Genomic DNA, 25,921 nt, shown 5'->3' on the forward strand with positions numbered 1-25,921 from the left:
ATATATCTTTTTTGTTATTCATAATGGGTTTTAAAAATGTTGAGGTGATTTTTTTTTTATTCTTTCAACAGGCTAGCATTAAATCCTGCCACTAAAGCTGCTTGTAGAGGTTGTGAAAAGTTAAGAATGAAGCCACTCTACCATGTATATATTCACTTAAACGCGCCCCCACCCACATTACATTAAGATCAAGGTTCTGCAGTAATCACAAACCAGAGCAAAATACAAGCAGCTACATGCTTTTCTCCAACAATGGGGGGAAGAGAGGAGGAAAAGAGGATAATAATAATAATAATAATATAATAATAATAAAAACGGAAAAAGAAAAAAAAAAAGAAAAAACATCAAAGAAGCAAAGAAGAGTCCTAAAAATGTGGAATTTTCATTGGTTGGTTTTCTGTTTTGTACATGGTGGCCTGTATTGGGTAGATCAGCCATGTGGTCACACTTATCCATAGAGGTCATCATCGTTGTCCTCATTGAAGATGGTCCCTCCACTGCTGCCAGCAGAGCCCTGGCTTGGTCCACTTCTTCCCTGGTTACTGGAGGGGAATCTGAAGCTGCCAAAGCCTCTGCTTTGCTGCAGGGTCTGTGCAAACATCTCGTATTTGCGGATGTCGTTATCACTGACGGAGCGGCGGGTGAAGCGCATAGCTTCTTCAAAGTGGTCCTTCCTGATCTCAGGAACGGGGTCATCCTCCTCCACCTCCACTGCCGACTTAATTATTTTATCCCCCGTTTTGGGTTCCCAGAAAAACTTCACCATGACCAGGGGCGGGAGTTCGAAAATAGCTTGTTCCAGCGACTGCAACAACTCGCTGGCATAGCGCATTCCCGGACTACCCCATATCATCCTCAGGGGAACCCAGTGGAGAGACTGAACCGGACTTTACTCCAGATGCTTAGAACGTTGCAGGAAGACAAGAAAGCAGCATGGAAAGACCACCTACCTCACATAGTCCATGCCTATAATTGCACCAGACATGAAGCCACAGGGTACGCCTCATTTTTCTTGTTGTATGGGAGATCCCCACGATTGCCAGTAGACCTGTTGTTCAATCTGAGGTCAGACGAGAGAAGTACCAGCCAACAGGAGTTTGCACAGAGGTGGGCTACAAGGATCTAAGAGGCGTATAAGATCGCATCAGAACAAGCAAGAAATACTATGATCAGCGTGTGAGAGGAGTAGTCTTCCAGCCAGGTGACAGAGTGCTGGTATGGAACCTGTCGGAGAGAGGAGGACCAGGCAAGCTCCGCAGCTATTGGGAAGAAAAGATCTACAGGGTGGTCAGTAGAGCAGGAGATGTTTCAAGTCCTGTCTATAAAGTCCAGGCAGAAAAAGGAGACAAGAACATCCGAGCGCTACACAGAAACTTATTGTTATTGGTGAATGACTTACCTTTGCAAAAGGAGCAGCCACAGGAACCTGCCAAAAAAAAGAACAAACCAGTGAGAAAACTGTTACCACCCAGAGAGCCTGACCCAAGTGAAGATGACTCAGAGGAAGAGGTGACCTACAACTTCCGTCCATTCCTTTGGCATGTGGGGGAGTCGGGGACTAAGCCAATCCAGCCTGAGTCACAGCCAGCCCAGTCAGAGTTTCCATCCGGAATGAGGACTCTAGTAGGAAACCCTGATCAGCCTGGACAAGAAATACAAAAACAGACAAGAGATACTGGTCAGGAGGGACAATCAGGGGTGGAACTGAGGGAGGATAATCACGACTTACCTCAAGGAGGAGATGATGAAGTCACTGGTACTCTAGAACAACATCAAGGTTCGGATGGCAAGAACCAAAAGGAAACCGTTGAACCTGTGCTGAGACGGTCATCACGAACAGCTAAACCAAAAGAAGTTTTTACTTACCTGCACCCAGGGCAGCCAGTATATCAACAGTGGAAGCCAGGGGTTTATGCAGTGGTTAGCGATCCTAGGTACTAGGCAGGAACATACCTCACTGTACCTGATGTATACCAATACCCAGGATTAGTAGTTCTGAGTTCTTAGGATTTATTAATAGGAAAGATGCCAGGAGTCATCTTTTAAAGTAGGGGAGAGTGTAAGGGGTTGAAAATCTTAATAAAGATGCATCAACACCCTAATCAATCTTTTTTGTTATTCATATTGGGTTTAAAATGTTGAGGTGATTTCTTTTTTTGTGTGTGCTTCCTTTTCATTCTTTTCTTGGGTTTGGGTTTTTAAATAAACTTCATGTCTTAAAAGCAGATCAGCTTGAGTAAAAAGGGTACTAACTGGGTTAACGGCACTAGACAAGAAGGGGGTGCTCCATACTAAGGGGACGGTAGGTGTGCATAAAAAGGATCCCGAAGAAGTAATACTTTGAGCGCCAAGGATTGCACATCAAACGTTTGTGTCTGTTCTCTCTTTTATTAAGGTATGGAAATGTTGTTTTATCTGTTACTGCCTTGTTTTACTGGTCTTAGAATGTATTTTTATGTGCCTGGTGTTTTGTGCAATTTTAAGCCATTGTGTAAGCTCACGGAGCCTGCGATAGTGCCACGCTGCTAACATTAACTTTTAGCACTAGACTAATTAAGCTGCTATAGTGTTTTTACAGGGGTTCTCTGTGAAGAAGGCTTTGCTGTTGGTATGTGGTTGTGTTAAGTGGAAACATTCTTCTGATGAATTACTATCGCATTAATGCTTGTGAATTGAGTTGAGAAGCACTTTTAATTGCATTTTGCACTTTAAACTGGTTTTAGTGATTCCCTTTATGCTGAAACTGTGATAGTTTATTATGGTTTACAGTGTGTTTAGGATTTTTATTACATTGGTGTTTTCCATTTATTGTTTTGGTTTTTTCTCTTTTCTTATTTTCCTTTCTTATAAGCTTGAGTTAAGCAACATTGGGTTATTAATTTAATTTTTCTTTTTTAATGATGTATTCATGAGTTTGAGTATTTCAAATTGATTTTTTTTGTCGTTAGGCTTATTTCATTGACAACGTTTGTTTGTTTGTTTGTTTGTTTGTTTGTTTACTATTCCATTAGTGATTGATTGGGTTATTTTGTGAATTTGTGGTCTTTATTTTTTTTTTCTAGTTTCTTTGTCTAGTTTCTATTTTCTGAGTATTTATTCTATGGAGCTTATCAGGATTAATATTTGAGTATTTAAATTGGTATTGTCTTTTGTATTTTTGTATGAATAAAGTTTGAACACCAAGGATTGCACATCAAATGTTTGTGTCCATTCTCTCTTTCATTAAGGGAATCGGGCGTTGTACCGCGCCCTGGGTTTCCCCTAGGCTTGGGGCCGGTAACAATTGGGGGCTTGTCCGGGATCGCCGTGCTGGGATCCAGGATCTGCACTGAGGGAGCAACCATCTTGTGTGTGTGTTGTCCAGAGAGTGGCAGCTGGATCCAGAGAAAATGGCATCTTCAGAACCACATCAAGTGTTATTGTGGGACATACACAAGAGACTTCCATTGCTCAATGTGTCTCAACTGTATAAACTGGCAGCTTCTCTAGAAGGAGAAGATAATCCGGAACTGTCTGAATGTTCTGAGCCACAACTGTTCTATTACATCATAGACTACTTAAAAGGTGAAAAACTCTTGGGTTTGGAAGATGAAGGAATGGCTTGCCTGCTAGCTCTCCATGATGACATCAATGCACTTTTGGGAATAAAAGGCTCAAGTAATCAGTCTAGCCCTTTATCTCAGGGACAGGGTTCTGCAACCCCAGCTCTTAGATGGGACAGTATGGTGCCTCCTCAAGTAACCAACCTTCCCACAGGTAGTGTTAATTTCAGTAGAGACTCTGGGGGGATGGGGAACACATAGGCACAGACTACTACTCAAGTTGTCAAGATCAGTGATGTTACAGCTTTTTTACCCAGGAGAGAGTTTAAAATCCAAGGGGGTGAGCTCTCTGACTCTGGGTCTGAGATCCTCTTCACACAACTGTGTAAACAGATTGATGAGGCTGTGTGTGAGGGGTTCACAGACTCAGAGTTCATAAGAGCTGTACTTAAAGTAACTAAAGGGGGTAATTTTAAAGAGTTGTTGACTAATAAAGATGACCTCACAGTTGTAGAGCTCAAAACATTGCTTCATGCTCATATTAGAGATAAAAGTAGCACAGAACCTTTCCAGGAGTTAAGTAACGCAAAACAACAGAATAAAGAAACCCCACAGCAGTTTGTCTATCGTTTAATGATTTTAAGACAATGTATACTCCTGGCATCTAATCCTAGAGATAATGATTTTAATTACGACAAGGGATTGGTGCAGGGGATATTTTTACATTCTTTGTATCAGGGGTTAAATGAGACAAATAGTGAAATTAGATGTAATCTGAAGCCTTAGTGATCCTCAGATTTCAGACAGTGTAATTTTGGATCAAGTAACTAAATTAGCCACTGAGAAAGCAGAGAGGGCTAAGAATTTGGCAGTCCTGAGTAAGCCCAAGTCAGCCACAGTGAGTGCTACACAGCGACCTGGGGTGCAGGAGCAACAAACTTTGTGGGTAGAAGCAGGAGTTGAAGCCAACCAGACTGCCATTCAGCAACTTACTGCTCAAGTGGCTGCACTTACACAGAGTGTGGAGAAGCTGGTGAAGGCAGAACCTCCCTGGGTCAACACCTTGCTGCCAAATATCAACCAGTCCCCACCTGTGACCACCAACCAGTATCCATCAGCTTCAGCTCAGTATTCACCTCTTGTTACCACCCAGGTTGTACCACCTGCCACCACCAACCAGTATCCAATACAAGGGTTCATCCAGCAAATTGTCCTGCATTCAGGATTTGCTGGACAATCTTGGTGGGCATTCATGGTTCTCCATTTTAGACCAAGGATTTGCTTACTACCAGGGGTTTGTGGACGAGAGCTCCCAACATTGCACGGCATTTAGTACTCCTTGGGGCCTATACCAGTGGATTCGGGTACCATTTGGGCTTAGCAACGCACCAGCAGCATTCCAGCGGCGCATGGAGGGTGCCCTAGAAGGATTGCGAGATGAATGCTGCTCGCCTTACCTAAATTACGTCCTCTGCTACTCCAAAACGTTTGCTGAGCATGTGATCAATTTGAAGCAGATCCTGGGAAGGTTGAGGACCTCTGGAATCAAGTTAAGACCCGCAAAGTGTGAATTGTTCTAGCACCAAGTGCGGTATGTGGGCTGACTAGTGTTGGGAGAGGGAGTGCAAGTTGACCCCAAAGATTTAGAGGCTGTCAGACAGCTGGGGGAGAGAAAGCCTGCCACAATGAGGGAGGTGAGAGCCCTTTTGGGGTTCTTGAGCTACTACCGGTCGTTCATTCAGGATTTCTCCAGGCTAGCTTGGCCACTGTTAGAACTGCTACAGGGTTCTCGTGGGCCTGGGAGGGCACAAACATCCAGGTCAACCAAAGGTAAAGTTAACTGCCAGTTGCCCTCAAAGACTCCAGTACAGTGGACTGCTGAACATAATGCAGTGGTGGAAGTCATCATTGAGAGGCTGACCAGTCCTCCTGTGCTTGCAAACCCTGATTTCAACTTGCCATTTATTCTTCATACTGACACATCAAAGGAAGGGCTAGGAGCAGTGTTGTACCAGCAGCAGCAAGGTCGGTTGCAAGTGACTGGGTATGGATCCAGGACGCTGATGTCCTCTGAAAAGAACTACCATCTACATTTAGGCAAGCTGGAATTCCTAGCTTTAAAATGGGCCATCTGTGACAAATTTTGAGACTACCTATACTATGCTCCCACATTCACTGTTTACACAGATAACAACCCCCTCACATACATCCTGAGCACGGCCCGACTCAATGCGGTTGGACATCGCTAGGTCAGGGAGCTAGCAGACTTCTACTTTGACATCAAGTATCGTCCTGGTAAAGCCAACATTGATGCAGATACACTGTCCCGGTATCCAGTTCTGCTGCAGGAGGTAATGGGTGACTTCACTAAAAGCCTGTCTCCGGAGGTAGTGACCGCAGTGTGGCAGGGCAATAAGGCCTCTGAAGAGGATGATGTGCCTTGGGTGGCAGCCTTGCAGATGGTTTGGCAGTGGAGGTGGAACCATCAGGGGCAGTGGTGATCAACCCACAAGATGTGCAGCAGGTGCAGCAGGAAGATGAAGTGATCCAGGAAGTGTTGAAGTTGAAGAAAAAGAGATGGACTCCAAATGAATTGGACAAGAAGCAGATGTCTCGAGAGGTCCGGACATTGGTGAGGGAGTGGAGCAAGTTGAATGTGGAGCAGGGGGTGTTGTACCGGCAGGCTGGGCCTAGAAAACAACTTATTTTGCCCAGCAAGTTTAAAGCCATGATTCTCAAGCAGCTACATGACAACATGGGCAAATAAAGTGATCAACTTGGTACGAGAGAGGTTCTATTGGCCATATATGCAACAAGAGGTGGAAGACCTATGTGATCAGAAAATGTGCATGTATTCAGCAGAAGTCCCCCACTGTCCCCAAGAAAGCACCAATGGGTTTGATTTCAACTAGTGCACCCTTTGAGTTAGTGGCGGTGGACTATTTGCACCTTGAAAGAAGCGCTGGAGAGTATGAATACATTTTAGTATTAGTTGATCATTTTACCTGTTTTTTCCATGCCTACCCTACTAAAAACAAGTCAGGGAAAACAGCAGCTGAGAAGATTTTTTATGATTTTATCCCCCGTTTTGGGTTCCCAGAAAAACTTCACCATGACCAGGGGCGGGAGTTCGAAAATAGCTTGTTCCAGCGACTGCAACAACTCGCTGGCATAGCGCATTCCCAGACTACCCCATATCATCCTCAGACCACCTACCTCACATAGTCCATGCACCAGACATGAAGCCACAGGGTACGCCCCATTTTTCTTGTTGTATGGGAGATCCCCACGATTGCCAGTAGACCTGTTGTTCAATCTGAGGTCAGACGAGAGAAGTACCAGCCAACAGGAGTTTGCACAGAGGTGGGCTACAAGGATGCAAGAGGCGTATAAGATCGCATCAGAACATAGTAACAAGTCTTCAGCCAAAGACAAGAAGTACTATGATCAGGGTGTGAGAGGAGTAGTCTTCCAGCCAGGTGACAGAGTGCTGGTACGGAACCTGTCGGAGAGAGGAGGACCAGGCAAGCTCCGCAGCTATTGGGAAGAAAAGATCTACAGGGTGGTCAGTAGAGCAGGAGATGTTTCAAGTCCTGTCTATAAAGTCCAGGCAGAAAAAGGAGACAAGAACATCCGAGCGCTACACAGAAACTTATTGTTATTGGTGAATGACTTACCTTTGCAAAAGGAGCAGCCACAGGAACCTGCCAAAAAAAAGAACAAACCAGTGAGAAAACTGTTACCACCCAGAGAGCCTGACCCAAGCGAAGATGACCTACAACTTCCATCCATTCCCTCGGCAAGTGGGGGAGTCAGGGACTAAGCCAATCCAGCCTGAGTCTCTTTTATTAAGGTATGGAAATGTTGTTTTATCTGTTACTGCCTTGTTTTACTGGTCTTAGAATGTATTTTTATGTGCCTGGTGTTTTGTGCAATTTTAAGCCATTGTGTAAGCTCACGGAGCCTGCGATAGTGCCATGCTGCTAACATTAACTTTTAGCACTAGCCTAATTAAGCTGCTTTAGTGTTTTTACAGGGGTTCTCTGTGAAGGAAGGCTTTGCTGTTGTGTATGTGGTTGTGTTTAAGTGGAAACATTCTTCTGATTGAATTACTATCGCATTAATGCTTGTGAATTGAGTTGAGAAGCACTTTAATTGCATTTGCACTTTAAACTGGTTTTAGTATTCCCTTTTATGCTGAAACTGTGATAGTTTATTATGGTTTACATGTGTTTTAGGATTTTTATTACATTGGTGTTTTCCATTTATTGTTTTGGTTTTTTCCTCTTTTCTTTATTTTCCTTTCTTATAAGCTTGAGTTAAGCAACATTGGGTTATTAATTTAATTTCTCTTTTTTAATGATGTATTCATGAGTTTGAGTATTTCAAATTGATTTTTTTTGTCATTAGGCTTATTTCATTGACAACGTTTGTTTGTTTGTTTGTTTACTATTCCATTAGTGATTGATTGGGTTATTTTGTGAATTTGTGGTCTTTATTTTTTTTTTCTAGTTTCTTTGTCTAGTTTCTATTTTCTGAGTATTTATTCTATGGAGCTTATCAGGATTAATATTTGAGTATTTAAATTGGTATTGTCTTTTGTATTTTTGTATGAATAAAGTTTGAATGCCAAGGATTGTGCATCAAACGCCCCGGGTTTCCCCTAGGCTTGGGGCTGGTAACATGAAAATAGGAGTTTACTTGTTCTGTGAGTACATGAATGATAAGTTTACGTGTCTGATAAGACAATAAAAGCAACAACTGAGATAAAAATACCATCTAAAGCAGCAAACAGACTGTTTTGCAGGACAAGGAGGACAGAGCAGCACAGCTTAGTGATCAAAGAGTGGAGATTACAAGAGGAATAATAACACAATTTCTGCAATTTCCCTCTGGGATCAATAAAGTTCTATCTATCTATTTATCTATTTATTTAAAATATATTTCCTCCCACTTTATATTAACTGTCTCTAATAACTGTGTAGTTACATTTGAACAACACATACAACAACGCAACTACTGATGATGTAGTCAGTGTTACAGATGGATTAATTGCATTTGTAATTGGACTGGTACAGCAGTTTTTTAGCAGGAAAGGAAGTGTGTAATAACTGATATTTAGACAGTACTTACACTGGATCTGCACTGGAAATGCCAGTTTTCTTAACATTTAGCTAACATTTACTTTGCTAGTGCTGTGACACTGTAACCAAAGTTTAGGCTTTAAACCATTCTGTAATGTGACAGTATTTACACAACAACAGCAGATCTCCACTTTTCTTAAAAAGTGGTTGGTATAGTGCAGTGGGTAACACTTCTACGTTGTAGACCAGGGTTCAGTCCCCAGCCTGGGTAAGCACCCTACACTATACCAATAAAAGTCCTTGGGCAAGAGTCCTAATATGACATTTGCCTACCTGTGTAAAATGATCAAATTGTAAGTCATTCTGGATAAGAGTGTCTGTCAAATAACATAAATGTAAATGTATCTTTTACATAATTAATTACAACTCTATTCCAAAAAAGTTGGGATGCTGTGCAGAATGTAAATAAAAATAGAATACAATGATATGCAAATCATGTAAACCACATTTTTAAAGGAAAATACTAAAAAAAGCATCAAATGTTGAAACTGAAACATTTTATTGTTTTTTGAAAAATATATGCCCATTTTGAATTTGATGCCAACAACACATTCCAAAAAAGTTAGGATGCGGGCATGTTTACCACTGTTTCATCATCTTTAACAACACTCTGTAAGTGTACGGGGAACTGAGGAGTCACTGCTGTAGTTTTGAAAGAGAAATGTTTTCCCATTCTTGTTTGATATAGGATTTCAGCTGTTCAACAGTTTGGGAGCTCATTTGTTGTATTTTTAATTTCATAACTCTCAAATGTTTTCAGTGGTGACAGGTCTGGACTGCAGGCAGGTCAGTTTAGCACCCGGTCTCTTTTAATACAGAGCCATGCTGTTGTAATACTCATACTGAAATAATCAAAGCCTTCCATGAAAAAAACAACGTCTGGATGGCAGCCTATGTTGCCAAAACATGTATATGTTGTTCAGCATTAATGGTGCCTTCACAGATGTGCACATCACCCATACCATGTGCACTAATGCCCCCCTATACCATCATGAATACTGGCTTTTGAACTGTGCACTGATAACAAGCTGAGTGGTCTTTAGCCTGGAGGACACAGTGTCCATGATTTCCAAAAAGAATTTCAAATGTTGATTCGTCAGACCACAGGACACTTTTCCACTTCACCTCAGTCCATTTTAAATGAGCTCAGGCCCAGAGAAGGTGGCAGCATTTCTGGATCCTCTTTATATTTGGTTTCTTCTTGTCGTTTTAAAGTGTGAACTTGCATTTGTGGATACAGAGATGAAATGTTTTCACAGACAGTGGTTTTCAGAAGTGTTTCTGAGCCCATGCAGTGATTTCCACTACAGAATAATATCTGTTTTTAATGTAGTGCCACCTGAGGGTCCAAAGATCATGGCCAGCAAATACTGTTTTTTGGCCTTGTCCCTTGCATACAGAGATTTCTCCAGATTCTCTGAATGTTTAATGTTATTATGTACTGTAGAGGATGAAAAGCAAAAGTTCTTTGCTATTTTACATTGAGAAATGTTATTTTTGAATTGCTGCAATTGTTATTCTTTTTATACCCAATCATGTTACTGTTGCCAATCAACCACCACATGTTTTTTTAGCATTACACAACTTTACCAGCCTTCTGTTACCCCCGTCCCAGCTTTTTTGGAATGTATTCTTGGCATCAAATTCAAAATCGGCATATATTTAAAAAAAAAAACAATGAAGTTTCTGAGTTTCAACATTTGATATGGTGTCTTTGTACTATTTTCAACTAAATATAGGGTTTAAATGATTTGCACATCATTGCATTTTGTTTTTATTTACATTTTGCCCAGCATCCCAACTTTTTTGGAAATGGGGCTCTAAATGTGTGGCATTGTATTACCCCAAAGTACTGTCTATATCATCACTCTGCAATTACACAGTACCTACATGACTACTATGCAGGAACTGTACACTTATTTTAAAGTGTAACTTTTACATAGTTGCTGAATAATTAATGTTTAAGGGCAGATTATAAAGAAACTACTACTTTTCCCAACATATATGTTATTACTACAGAATTGCACAACATATTAGAAGTTATTGTTTAGTACATACATTCTAGAATAGTAGTGAAATAGAAACTTTTAAAATAACGCATTCATCACCTAATCTGTCAAATGAATTTATTTAGACAAGAGTAATAAGAAAAAAGTGAGGAAACCCAATAGTGATAGTAAACTTAGCCTAGCAATGCTGCATCAGTGAGGATTTAACAGTAACTCAGAGCTTCAGATGTGTTGAGTTTTTGTTTGAAGTCGATTCAAAATCAATGTGTGAATTTGCAGTAGAGTTAGTATAAATTGTGGTTCCATAACTCAGCAATCAGTCCATTACTGGTGTCCATCTCTAGTTTACACTAGGTAGTCTCTGTAAAAGCACACTAATACGATGATCAGAGAACAAGCTGTAAAACACTCTTACCTGTGATCTACTGTGGGTGGGGCTAGTCTCCTACCTGGGTAAAGATCTGTCTCTGATCTGGGAGCAGCTTGCTCTACCCAGATGCTGGTTTAAGAGGAAAATCTGCGCTGTTCTCAGGTCAGTAGTTGTAGGTAATTTCCACCAGTTGTGAATATTGAGAGTGTACTTGTATCAGTCTGACTGCATTCATGAACACAGTCTTATCCTTGACTAGAAGAGAGGCAGTAGGATGGAGTAAATGAAGCACAGATATCTTTACTGTACTCTATCCTACTGCCTCTCTCCCAGTAGGATACAGTCCAGTAGGATAGAGTCCAGTAGGATAGAGTACAGTAAAGATATCTGTGCTTCATTCACTCCAACAGGCTCAGAGCTGTATTAGGGTCAGCTGGAAGAGTCTATTCAGCACTGCTGTAAGTAAAAATATGTGGCTGAACTGGACTGTAGAGTCTCCACCTCCAGCAGAGTGATGAGATAAACTGAACAGGTTCAAACTTGTTCAGAACAGAGTGAAAGAGACTCTGAGCAGGTCATCATTTTATGGAGAGAGAAGAATAAATCAAATTCAGAGGAAACACAGTGAGTATCTGACTCTGTACTGGAGTTTCTGAATCAGCACTATAGATGCAGTTAACACAGAAAGACATCAGCAGTTAACACTAAATAGATCAGACATGTAAGAGTTTGTAACAGAAGTGTTAGCAGGAAATAAATGAAGAACATCATCCGGCTGTCTGTCTGTGATGAAACTAAACTGGAAAATGAAAAAAAATAGTGGAAACAGACAGCAGAATAATAGAGCTCTTAAATTTTTTAAATCTCCTTTTTGGTTCAGATGTAAATAACTCGAGGGATGTTTGAGTGCATTATTTAATTTAGAGAGACATATTAATTTTAACCATTAGCTTGCAGTATTTATGTTAATCACTAAGCACTAGTATTTTAGCCACCTCAGTGCAGTACACACAAACACACACAACACACATATCTAGTCTCTCTCTCTTTCCCTCCTCTTTCTCTTTGTCCCTCCTCGCTCTCTCTCTCCCTCCTCTCTCACTCTGTCTCTGTCTCTCTCTCTCTCTCTCTCTCTCTCTGTGTGTGTGTGTGTGTGTGTGTGTATCTGTCTCTCTCTCCTCTCTCTCTCTCTTTCTCAGTTTGTTTTTAAATGCATGGGGCCTCAATAAAGTGACGAGGGACAATAATGTTCATTATGGTCTGGATGAGCCTTTACTTTCTTTTACCCCTTTTACATCATGAAGGCCACAATCACAAAATCGCTATGGCTTTTACTAAAGTGTATTATGCATGCAATGCTTGATTGATTCGAGGGAGGAAGAGTGGCGATCAGCTGGAGTTTTAACATTCCAGATTGGTTTTTGATCAGAGAGAGAGGGATCAGGAGTCTAATCAGTATATTTAAGGCTTCTTTGTCTCTACCCTTAAAGGCTTTTGTGACTGGTGCTCTGGCTGGTGGATTGGCTCAAGTGTCCTTTGCAGAATCCTTTGTCAGGCCCTCTGTTTCCAAACCAGGGGGTAGTGAAGGGCAACTTCTCTCCATGGGAGCATTGCAGAAGTTACCTTTCTCAACAGCTGGTAAGAATGCACTATACCAAAGTTTAATTAAATTCTTTCATTTCCATGAACTGAAGGGGAGACGTGGCTCCTAATGAAGTGCTCACCTCTCTGTCCCTAAGGGTCTGCAGCCTTTGTGGAGGCTTCTGTACAAAAGCCCTTTGCCTAAACATTCAGCAGACCTCCAGTGGAGGATTCTTCACTGTGCTGTGCCTACTATAATCCATGCAAGACAGTAATAATCCTGATACTGTCTTCCATGCATTTTCTGACTGTCAGTGCTTGGGTCCTCTATTTCACCTCCTGTCTTTAGATGCTCTAATGCTCAGCGTTTTAAATGTAATTTGGCTAAGTTCTTAGTGGGACAAGCAAAGTCCTTCAGATTGCAGTATTTGTTTTATGTACTACAGTATATATTTTAGCCACGGGAGTGCAATTATTATTTTAGCCACTAGATTGCAGTATTTGTTTTAGTCACTAGAGTGCAGTACACAGTACACACACATTAAACACACACATTATATATACAAAATCTAAACACATACATAACACACATTTTAAACACACATATGTACAGTATACACCTCCCTCCCGCCTGTCTCTCTTTCTCTCTCTCGCTCTCTCTCTCTCTCTCTCTCTCTCTCTCTCTCTCTCTCTTGCAGTGAACCTAAGCAGTTCTATTTAGTGAAGAGAGGAACATAAAGTTCCTTTAGGAGAGAACTTTAAGAGAGAAACTCAGTGAATCTCTGGGAGCTCTGACCTTTTAGTGATGAGAAGATTAAAAACAGTTACTGTATTTAAAAGAAATTACTGAAGTACCACAATAAACTTCCTGACTTGATGACTTGAGACTTTTCCGTTAGAAGATGGAAACGTCCACTCCAGCTCACACCGGTCCTGTTCAGACCAACATGACAGCTCAGACAGGAGGAACCGTCTGTGCTCCTGTTCTCCATGGAAACAATATTCAAGGCTCAGTGAATGTAACCATTATTCAGGGAGGTGAGTGATGTAGTGTAAGAAACTGTGTTAATTAATGGATCTGTTTGTCTGGCTGAGAGTTTTAGATTATATATGAGCTGTGTATGCACTGATGGTCAATTATTTACTGTCTACATCAGTCTGTAATTTTAGAGATGCTGTACACAAACACAGTTCACTGATTGTTATTAGTTTTAAGCAGCTTTGATAAAGTTCTGATATTTCCAGTTGTCTCTCCTCCAGGTCAGGAAGGCTCCAGTTCCAGCACCAGTACAGTACAGGCTGGAGGTTCTCCTGGTGCTCCTGCTCTCACTGAAGGTAATGTCTTAATATACATTTTAAGGAGAGGAAATGCATCAGAACATCTATACAGTGGTGATAATTGAGAATCCATTGTTCTCTCTCATTTCACAACTGGAACAATTATTTTTTTTCTCCAGACAATGAAGTCCAAGGTCCATTAAAGGAACCACACATACCTAAATAATTTCTGTTTACCTTGTAGAATCTACATGTTTTGATTAAGGCTTTGATGATTGTACTGCTAGCATTGATCAAATGTGTAAATTCTGAAATAATACACAGTGTATACTATAAGAAGTATTCACCCCTTGGAAATGTTTGAGTTTTATCAGCATAGAACTTTGAATCACTGTGGATTTAAATTGTTTTGTTTTATGATAATGAGAAACAGACCTTTTCAAGTCAAAATGAAAACAGATCTCTGTGCAGTGATTTAAATATCTTACATATATAATATAAAACACAAAGAACCTGACTGCATAAGTGTTCACCTCCTTTAAGTCAGTATTGAGTAGATGCACCTTAGGCAGCAATCACAACCTTGAGTCTGTTGGTAATAACTAGAATATTACATTTTCATAATCCAGAATCCTAAGCACTTTCATGAAATCTTAAACACATCAAAACACTAAAACATACTATATTGTGGACAGAAGTATTGGGACACCCCTCCTAATTATTGAGTTCAGGTGTTTCAGCCACATTCATTGCTAGCAGATAGATGAAACTAAGCAAAATTAAAAATTAAGAAATTAAGCATTGTCCTGTAGCCTTGATAGACAAATACTGGCAGTAGAGGGTCGTACTGATGAGCTCAGTGACTTTAAACATGGCACAGTCATAGGATGCCGCCTCTGCCACAAGTCAGTTTGTGAAGTTTTTGCCCTGCTAGATCTCCTGCTGTCAATTGTAAGTGCTAGTACTGTGAAATGGGACAGTTTAGGAGCAACAACAGCTCAGCTATGAAGCAGACTGACAAACTCACAGAACGGGACTGCTGAGTGCTGAAGCACACAGTGCCTATCCTCTGTTGAATCACTCAATAAAGAGTTCCTAATTGCCTCTGGAACTAACATCAGCAAAAGAACTGAGCATTAGGAGCTTTACGAAATGGGTTTCCATGGCTGAACAGCTGCACACAAGCCTAAGATCTAAATGCACAGTGCCAAGCGTCGGATGGAGTGGTGTAAAGCATGCAGCTACTGGAAACGTATTCTGTGCAGTGAAGAATCATGCTTCGCTATCTGATGGACAAATGTGGGTTTGGCGAATGCCAGGAGAACATTATCTGCCTAACTGCATTGTGCCAACTGTAAAGTTTGGTGGAGGAGGGATGATGATATAGGGCTGTTTTTCAGGGGTTGGTCTAGAACCCTTAGTTCCAGTGAAGGGGAATCTTAATGCTTCAGCAGACCAAGACATTTTTGACAACTGTATGCTTCCATCTTTGTGGGAACAGTTGTGGGAAGAATATTTTCTGTTCCAGCATGACTGAGCCTCAATGCACAAAGCAGCTCCATAAAGGCACGGCTAGGTGAGTTTGGTGTGGAAGAACTAACCCTAACCCTAGACTGGCCCTCACAGAGCCCTGACCTCAACCCCATCGAACACCTTTAGGATGAGCTAGAACGGAGATTGTGAGCCAGGCCCTCTTGTCCATCATCAGTGTCTGACCTCAAAATCCTAATCAGTGTGTGTAAATAAAAACGTGAATGCAAACTTTGTGACAACTTCAAAATCAGCATGAGAATAAGAAACACTTTATTTCAAGTATGATGAACCTATAAGGAATTTGTATTGGTGAGTCACACATATGACATTAACACACTGGACAGACCAGACAGCAAACAGACTGTTAACAAGTACTAAACTAAAAGACTTTAATTAAAAAATTAAATACATATAATAAAGAGTAAAGAATAAAGAATAAAGAATGAAAAAGAGCCGGGAGAAAGAATCTAAAGAGATGTGGATACCTGTACATATGCAGATCTGAATGTCTGTACACATGCAGGACGAGCACACATATGTTATACAATACAAACTATTATATACAGAATATTACAGAATGATATAAACATTTGTAAAAAAAATTACATTGGTTGGTACAGTTTTGCAAATAAACATATAAGAATTGATGAAGGTATCTTGAAATTAAACGTTTTCAAATATATTTACTTGGAACATTTGCAAACATTAAAATATGTATTGTCTGTGTCTGCTTCACAGATTTGGTAACTGTATATAAACAAAAACTGGAGATGAAATTTCTGAGCATTAAAGAAGGAATCTCCCAGCATGGAACATCAACCCTTCTGAATGAGATCTACACAGAACTCTACATCACAGAGGGAGGGAGTGGAGAGGTCAATAAAGAACATGAGGTCAGACAGATTGAGACAGCAAATAGGAGACCAGCAACACAGGACAAACCCATCAAATGCAATGACCTCTTTAAAGACAAACCCATCAGAACTGTGCTGACTAAAGGAGTGGCTGGAATTGGAAAAACAGTCTCTGTACAGAAGTTTATGCTGGACTGGGCTGAAGGAAAAGAAAATCAGGACATCCTCTTCATATTTCCACTTCCATTTAAAGAGTTGAATTTGATAAAGAAAAAGCTCAGTCTGATGAATCTTCTTCATTGCTTTTTCCCAAATCCAAAAGAACTAAGATCAGTAGACTGTGAAGCTTACAAAAGCATGTTCATCTGTGATGGTCTGGATGAGTGTCGACTTCCTCTAGATTTCCAGAACAATGAGGGCTTATTTGATGTAACAGATTCAGCCTCAGTTGATGTGCTGCTGACAAACCTCATCGAGGGGAATCTGCTTCCCTCTGCTCTCCTCTGGATAACCTCTCGACCAGCAGCAGCCAATCAGATCCCTCCTGAGTGTGTTGACCTGGTAACAGAGCTACAAGGGTTCACTGACCCTCAGAAAGAGGAGTACTTCAGGAAGAGAATCAGTGACCAGAGCCTGGCCAATAAAATCATCTCACACATGAAGTCCTCAAGAAGCCTCTACATCATGTGCCACATCCCAGTCTTCTGTTGGACTGCAGCCACTGTTCTAGAGAGAGTGTTGGGTGAAGCGGGTGAAGAGAGTGGAGAGATCCCCAAGACTCTGACTCAAATGTTCTCACACTTCCTGATCTTTCAGATCAAACACAAGGACCAAAAGTACCATGGGAAATATGACACTGATCCCGAGCAGACTAAAGAGAGTATTCTGGCCCTGGGAAAACTGGCTTTCCAACAGCTGGAAAAGGGCAATCTGATCTTCTATGAGGAAGACCTGAGAGAGTGTGGCATTGATGTCAGAGAAGTGTCAGTGTACTCAGGAGTTTGCACCCAGATCTTCAGAGAGGAGTTTGGGCTGCACCTGGGGAAGGTGTTCAGCTTTGTGCACCTGAGTGTTCAGGAGTTTCTGGCTGCTTTATATGCATTCATTTCCTTTAATTGCAACAGCCAAAATTTTTTGCTACCTGGATTTTTTGGTTTCTTCAGAAATTCATCATCTGACTTCCTCAAGTCTGCAGTGGACAAGGCCTTACAGAGTAAGAATGGACACCTGGACCTTTTCCTCCGCTTCCTTCTAGGCCTCTCACTGGAGTCCAATCAGACTCTCTTACGAGGCCTAATGTCACAGACAGGAAGCAATTCTCAGAGCAAAGAGGAAACAGTCCAGTACATCAAGGAGAAGATCAGGGAGAATCCCTCTCCAGAGAAATCCATCAATCTGTTCCACTGTCTGAATGAACTGAATGATCATTCTCTAGAGCAGGAAGTTCAAACATACCTGAACAGAGAAAGTTATGGTTGTCTGAGGGGAGCTAGCCTCTCTCCTGCCCAGTGGTCAGCTCTGGTGTTTGTGTTACTCAACTCAGAAGAGGAGATGGATGGGTTTAACCTGAGTAAATATTTTCCATCTGAAGAATGTCTTCTGAATCTATTGCCCGTTATCAAATCCAACAGAAGAGCCAAGTGAGTATTCTCAGTAATAAATGTGTTGCTGCACTGCCTCTTAATTTAATGTGACATGAGATCTCAACATGAGATTTTGTGCAAGTGAAGAACGTTTTGCTGGTCTTGAAAATGTGCTTGTTTCACCAAAAGTTCAATATTTTAGGGGGAGGGGGGAAACAAGTGTCAATAATTAATGTTAATAATTAATATCAGTCTTGTACATAATCAATACATGATCAATATTCATCATCAATATTACAACTTCTAATTTCTAACTGAAGAAAGTAATATTAATGACCTCACTTCTGAAGGTGAGTTATTTTTTACAGATTTTGGCCGACACAAGTATTTGAATGATACCAAAACAGAAAACTTGAGAACATTTATTAACACACAATTTACTTGAACACAAATCACATAATCAGTTTATTTACAGAGTAAAACAAGCTAAACAGCTTCATTGCTGCAGAGAAGGAGAAAGCTATACAACAATTCTATGCAGAAACCCTGCTGAGTTCTCTGAGCCTGAGCTCATCTGACTTTGTCCAAAAAACACTTGAAATGTATTATGTGCTTCTGTGTTCAGATTGCATGTGCTTCACTGTCCTACCTGCAGTGCAGATCTTTCTCCCATTGAGAATATATGGTGCATCATTAAGTGGAGAATTAGACAATGATGACCATGGATTATTGAGTAGCTAAAGTCTTGTATCAAGCAAGAATGGGCAAAAATTCCCCTTGCAAAACTGCAACCATTAGTATCTCATTTTCCAAACTAATAAAAGGTGTAATTATAAGGAAAGGTGATGTAACACATTAGTAAACATGCTTCTCTCCTAACTATGTAAATTTGTTTATATTTCAAAATACAAATTAGGTTGGTTAAACGTTCATGAGAAAGGACTAATCACAGTTTTTGTTTTTTTGTTTTTTTGTATTTTAATGTGCCAATGTTTCTGGAAATATGGTTTGTCAAATGTTTAAGCAAAATAATAAAACCAAATAATACAGTTGACTGAGACAGACTTAAAAAATGTCTAAGAACTAAAACCAAATAAACAATTGCATGCTGGAGAGGTTTCCAGTGTTTTGGGCCATGTTTAAAAAACTTCTGGTGAGAAGTTAATAAACAGAAGCAAGTGTGTTTTCTGACATACAGCCAGATAGGACCAACCATTATACATGTAATAAAAATGAACTGAAAATTAAAAATATGACTTTACTGTAGTATTGATTGGCAGCCTTGCATTTCATATCTAAATTATGTGGTTGTATTATTTATGAAACCATAAAGATCAATTTTGATCAAATCAGTCAATATTGAATAATAGACATGTGCAGATGTTCAGTAATTCATTAGAGCGCAATATTGAGTAAGCATGGGAACATTATAGTTGACACTTTGAGATGCTGTCACTGTGATTTAGTCAAACAAGCTGCAATTGCACCATAGATTTCTTAGACACACAGATCAGCTCTGCTTTCACAAAGTCCCACTGCACTCTCAAGCTCTGATCACCTGATATAGTCCTTCCTCTGAGTTAAGTTTTTAAACAGTCATTACAACCACAACATGACAGAAGGAGAAACAGAGAACTTTTAGTCCCTTTAGAAAGGTGAAAACTCACATCTCACAGGAAAAAAAGATCTCACTAATACATATATCCTTAAAGTCACAAACTTTAAAATCTATTCATGGCGGAGAGGTACATGCAAGGCATAAGGCAAAATAGGCCCCAAAGAAAACTTTTTTTTTTAAATCACTATTTTACTATTCTCCCTGTAAGTTAATAAGGAAAATAAGTATATGCAAAGTATATTTATCACACACATATGACAATACATGTAAATGCCCCAAAATGTTTTTATTTGGTGTACTTTTCATGTGTGGAATACATTTTGGAATTAAACAATACATTTGAAATCTCACATATATTTCACATATAAAGAAAATATATATCCATGTATTATTTTCCATATGGGTCAACATTACATATAAAAACTTAAATACAGTTAATAGAAACTGTAGACTGGCTGATTATTTTGCATAGGAAACAAAATGACTGTATGCAATTGTTTGCAAAAGTTTGGGCACTCCATGTCATATTACATATTCTTTTGTGAAAATAAATTAACCTAAGCAGCTCAGCAGACTACTAATGTGCTAACAGGCAAATTCACTGTGTCCACTTACTGTCCACTCTATTACACACATGATCCACCACCCAAATAATACCTGCTCTGTGGTGGTCTTATGGGGGTCCTGACCACTTAAGAACAAGGTAAAGGGGGCCTTTCAGTAAAAGGAGGCTTTGAGTTTTCAGTAACTTTTTAAAGCATTGCAAAAAGCTTCTGAAGAGATTTTGCAACAAAGCCAGCTATAATAGTGCATCCTGCATGGGATAATTGCATGTACATGTTTTTCTACACCAGAAAGTAAGCCTTGCAATATTATGAAGATGATAAAAGGAAATATTCTAAATGTGAATATCAAAAGTCAACAGACTATTAAAAATGACTCTTAAATTGTGTACTTGTATAAATGGGACAATCATGACACAACATATGTGAAAATGAAAATTTAAGGTCTGAAAATAGATGACTGACAAATAAAATAGTCTCTGTCTTGGAACAGTTTAGCTAGAGAAAATACTGTGGCATCCAAGTTTTTCTGTCACAGACAGTCAGAGATTACAACACAAGTCAATGTCATATTATTCTTAGTGTCTGTATTAAAAGGTCTTAAAAAATATAAGGATTTTAATGGCTCCTGAGTCAACTGAGACCAGATCATTGTTCTAGTAGTTTATGCTGAAAGAGATGATCTGGAATTTCAGCATACACAACACGCTCTAGGACTTTCACCAGAAATGGAAAATTAAAAATCGGTTGATAGTTTGTTAGGTTCTCTCTATACGGTATTGATAGCTGCTAGTTTCAGTCCAAAAGGGACAAGGCCAGGAGTAAACATTGTTTTAAAAGAAAATTGTAGGCATAGGGAAAGAATGCTTTACACAAGATCAGTTTGGAAACATACTGCACAGTTGCTTTAGTGAAACTAGCAAGAATAGCTGAAGGAGAAAAAGAAGGGCTGAAATTAATTGAGTGAGAAAGAGGTGTAGAGTGAATAGAAGCACTGATATAATCCACTTTATCAATCATAAATGTTAGAAAATTGTTACACTGTCCAGTAGTAAAGCAAACTGATAAATTAATAGGAGAATTGGAGCAGTGTATTACTAATATTGAACAGCCTTTTAGGGTTACCAGAGGTAATATTAATTAAATAAGGATAATAAGATGAACTTGCAGATTCATATGCCATTTTGTAATCCATCTGAGGCTGATCATATAATTGTTGTTTATAATTGAACAGTCAGGCCTGATTTTTTTTGTTTTGTTTTTACTGTTGCTGAAGTCACCTCCCTCTTGCTTTTGTGAGCAAACTTCAACAGAGAGCCAAGGAGAGGATATTTCAAAAGAGATGTTTTACTCTTTAAAAAAGGCAAACTGATCCAATGAACATGTAGCTCAATTCAAACAGTAGGATATCCAGCAACAAAGTGAAAGAAGCATTCATAAATAAACATGTTTAAAATTTCCATAATTGCTATCTTTACTAGGCAAGATGTAACATTTTATATATATATATATATATATATATATATATATATATATATATATATATATATATATATATATATATATGAATAGTGAGGTGTATTTAAAAAGAGTAACTTCATAAAAGAAGACAACAACACTCTTAACATTTAGTATGTCAATATTGTAGTATTTAGGACTTCCATGTGTCCTGTTTTTGCAGAGTTGGAATGTTTAAATTAAGGGGGGCCCCCTGGTCCAAAGGCCCATATGGAGTAGGCCTCTCACTTTCTCCCTTCCTCTCTTAGTTCCAATAGATGAGATCATTTTAAAAAGAACCATATGTTCTGTCTTCTGTTTCAACAACAAGAACCATATATAAGCAGTTGGAATATTCTGTGCTAGGGGGGACACAATTGGCACGGATCCTCTCTCAGGTACTTTATAGTGCTTGAGATGATACTGCTTTACCTTGTAATAAACATCTTTTACAAGCATGGCAGTGTCAGCGGAGTTTTCCTTCATCATCTTCACATCATCGCTACTTAATAAACAACAATAGTAAGGACTTTATAGTCATTATAGGTCCCTTTCAGATCTTCAGTAACAGTCCCAGATGTGCAGATGAAGTCCAAAATGTGGTCTTTCTTCTAATTAGAAAAAGCTACCTATATCACCAATAAGAAACAAAGCTAGACAATCAGGACTTAAAATAGTTAGAAATTCCACAAATTTGGAGAGGAACATGGAAATATGCTTGGGTGGGCCATAAATGACAAAACTAGTGCAGGAGAGGCACAGGCGACTTTAAACGCTAAGCATTAAAACAATGAAAGAAGTAGCTCCTTCAACAATAGACAAATCAGATATATAAATAACAGCAATAAACTAAACCACACAAAGAGATACATAAACAAATACACAGAAAAGAATTTGCATAAAGAGCATAAAGCTAGCAACTCAGTTTGCTATTGACCTATCCAGGGGCGAACTGTTACAAATCAGGTAGTGTGGACAAAGAAGACAGTGTAGGAAGGGAAAAACTTTAATTGAGAAGACAAAAACAAAATTCTCATGGGAAGAAAAGGGTTCTAAGGGGCTCACACCAGGAGAACAGTTCCAAAACTGAGCACAGGAGATTAAACCCAGCAGCTTAAAAGGTGTTCTTAAAGTGCTTCAGGCATAAGTAATTATCCAATGGTGAAGTCTGCCCAGGCTGACATCACACATAGGTGTTCCTGACTTCCTGGTGCTGCCTACTCCTTTCATCAGGTATGACCCCAATTCCTACATAGTAAGCCATTTTTCAAAGGTTTGCCAGGCTCAGGGCAACTTAAACACAGACCTAAGAGACAACCAGTCCACTAGAGACTAGATATCCTATGCCAAATGTCTGATCACCTACCACCTGAGGAAAATGAATCTCCACTATGGATTACCTTCAAGCACAATAAAGACAAAATAATAAAACAAAATAATGAACTGGTTCCCCAATGAAAGGGTTTGAATCCAACCTAGCTGTAGAACACCCTAATTGTCCCAAATCCACTTGTTGTAGACGAATTCATTCTGAAGACTGTTCTACATTTCTTAAAGCATGATTCATTACATATTACCTTGTTGTGACCACATTTAAATGTAATGAGTGTAATATAGTTATGTTATGTAGTAATGACTCACTGCGCTGCATTAGCCACCAAAAGCTATGGGCTAAGAGCTATGACATCACATCAACATGAGCATAATTTGTGCTGTGATTTAATAAATAGTGTAAAACAAGTGTAATTAGAACATTAAAGGGCTTTAACCCAAAACATGCATACAAATGGCATGTTTAAAATATAATAAATCCATTCATTTGACTTACAACTATGCAAACTTCATGTAAACAGGAAGTACATGTTACTGGGGATCTCACCTGCTGGACCACCCAAATATTGCAATATTGCAAATATTCCAACATTGTAAATAATGTTGTGATAAGAGGTTAAGTAATCATAATCTTTTAAATACCAGTACATGCATAGTCAGTATAAAAGTACTCCAATCAGATCAGGAAAAAAAACTGACTGTGATTGAAACCATCCTGGACACATTCTGGCTAATTACCTCTTTGTGTTAACATTAAAACTTGTCGACATATTGTGGTGATGGTGGTGAATAATGAGGGCACAGAGTTAATCATGTGGTTGGTTATTAAAGAAATAACATTAGCATGGCTCACAGGCTGGTAAAAGCCTTGGCATATGGAAACTAAAACTGAGGAGCAGTGATACCCCATTAAGCCAGGCATTCACCTTCAAGTTTAGAAATTTTGTTTTTTCATTAAAACTCACACTGCGTATAACCCAATGGTCAATGCCTGTGATTTGTATCCTAACACTGTATGAAAGTACTCTATTCTGATTGACATACTAAGACATTGGTGTTTACACTGTATGTGAAATGCAGCAGCTTGTGGACATTTATCAACAAAAACTGAGAAAAGTTACAGCTGCTTTGTTAACTTTTGCCATGCTGTACACTAAAACTAAAAACAAAATCAGATGATGTACATGGCAAACAAGGTTCATATGAGCTGAGGAAGTGGTTGCTTTTTAATGCATGCATGTTTTTGTGTAAGAATTCAGTTTATGAAATGCTCAAAGACAAGCAGCCAAAATTTCTTCTCAGAAATCCATTTAACCATCTGACATTGAATTGGCCACTGCTACCACCCCTCTGAATGTACATCATATGATGTTTAATGAAGCTGACAATAGTTAACTAAAATGTAGATGATTTTTTTTACATTCTTCTAATTATGATTTTACTATATGCATGTGTTTTGTTTCTTGGTATCAGACCTAACAGTTGAATATAATCATTGATAGAATAAATTAGGTTTTCCTAACTTCAGACAAGATGTCCCAATACATGATATAATTCCTAAGAAAATATTAGCATCTATGAATACAATTTGTGGTAAAAACATTGACCTTGTTAGATTTTTACTTAGAACTAAAGAACTAGAAATACAGTTTCTGTAATATGTGCCATTGATGTATCATTATTTCTTTTACTGTATGCGTGTATATTTACATTTGTGTAAGATTGTGTGATTGTAAACATGATTCTGTGTCATTAAAGTTGTGTATGTTGGTGCTGATGATTGTGTGTAAGAATGTGTGTGTATGTATTTAAATGTTCTAAGGTAATATCATTTCTCTCCAAGCCTGTGTAACTGTTGTCTCACAGAGAAAAGCTGTGCAGCTCTGTCCTCAGCTCTCAGCTCAAACTCCTCAAGTCTGAGAAAATTGGACGTCAGTAACAATAAACTGCAGGATTCAGGAGTGGAGCTGCTCTCTGCTGGACTGAAGAATTCACGCTGTAAACTGGAGTCACTGGTGTAAGATCATCATTTTATCAGTATGTGTGTGTTGTGTGTGTGTGTTGTGTGTGATGTCAGTGTTTTAATGGATTATTTTTCTCCCAGGCTCTGTAACTGTAATATCACAGAGAAAAGCTGTGCAGCTCTCTCCTCAGCTCTCAGCTCAAACCCCTCAAGTCTGAGAGAACTAAACCTGACTTACAATGAACTGCAGGATTCAGGAGTGGAGCTGCTCTCTGCTGGACTGAAGAATCCCCACTGTACACTGGAGAAACTGGAGTAAGATCAGCACTTTATCACTGCATGTGTAGATCACACACAGACCATTCTATACATCTTCATGACTTTATAACTCAGCAGTACCTTTAAACAGTGATAAGCACCTTAAATAGAGCAAAAGATATAGATGGAGATAGACCAAGAAAGCGCAACTGAGAGATCACTGATAGAAAGAAAATGCAGAGTGATAATTGAAAGAGAGAGTGACAGAGAGTGAACTGATGTATCATCACTTCTCTTACAGGCTCTATAACTGTAATCTCACAGAGAAAAGCTGTGCAGCTCTGTCCTCAGCTCTCAGCTCAAACTCCTCACATCTGAGAGGACTGAACCTCAGTAACAATCAGCTGCAAGATTCAGGAGTGGAGCTGCTCTCTGCTGGACTGGAGAATCCACACTGTAAACTGGAGATACTGAGGTGAGATCAGCAGTTTATCACTGTGTGTATAAGTCACAAACAAACACAGACACCATCAGGGCTCTGCATAGTTTTATACCTTTGAAACAACTTTAAAGAGAGAGACAGAGAAGAAAAGAGAAAGATGGGGGAGAGAGAAGTATAGACCAAGAGAGACAGAAGGAAAGAGAGTGAGAGACAGAGACAGAGAGCAAGACAGAAATACAGAGAGAAACAGATAGAAATATATAGAAAGCAAAAATAAAGTGAAAACAGAAATAGATGGAAAGATAGGGACCAAGATAGAGTGAAATATGGAAACAAAGACAAAGGAAAGGAAAG

At 39.3% G+C, this 25,921-nt stretch overlaps 2 protein-coding genes across 7 annotated transcripts in view; one reads left to right on the forward strand and one right to left on the reverse strand.

Moving 5' to 3' along the window:
- Positions 1-25,921, reverse strand: part of fbln2 (fibulin 2) — a 390,205-nt gene that overhangs the window by 211,196 nt on the left and 153,088 nt on the right. The window lies entirely within an intron of this gene.
- Positions 11,612-24,976, forward strand: LOC118799344 (NLR family CARD domain-containing protein 3-like). 2 transcript variants are annotated; one of them, XM_036559127.1, is made up of 6 exons: positions 11,612-11,689; positions 12,556-12,703; positions 13,546-13,684; positions 13,907-13,981; positions 16,196-17,951; positions 24,771-24,976. In XM_036559127.1, exons 3-6 carry the CDS (start codon positions 13,549-13,551, stop codon positions 24,841-24,843), a joined length of 2,040 nt encoding a protein of 679 aa, XP_036415020.1. In that variant the 5' UTR covers positions 11,612-11,689; positions 12,556-12,703; positions 13,546-13,548; the 3' UTR covers positions 24,844-24,976. The 2 variants fall into 2 exon arrangements, with proteins under 2 accessions (XP_036415020.1, XP_036415021.1); XM_036559128.1 differs by having other exon boundaries at positions 13,549-13,684.

This window comes from Colossoma macropomum, unplaced genomic scaffold (genome assembly GCF_904425465.1).
Source record: "Colossoma macropomum unplaced genomic scaffold, Colossoma_macropomum, whole genome shotgun sequence".
NCBI lineage: Eukaryota > Metazoa > Chordata > Actinopteri > Characiformes > Serrasalmidae > Colossoma > Colossoma macropomum.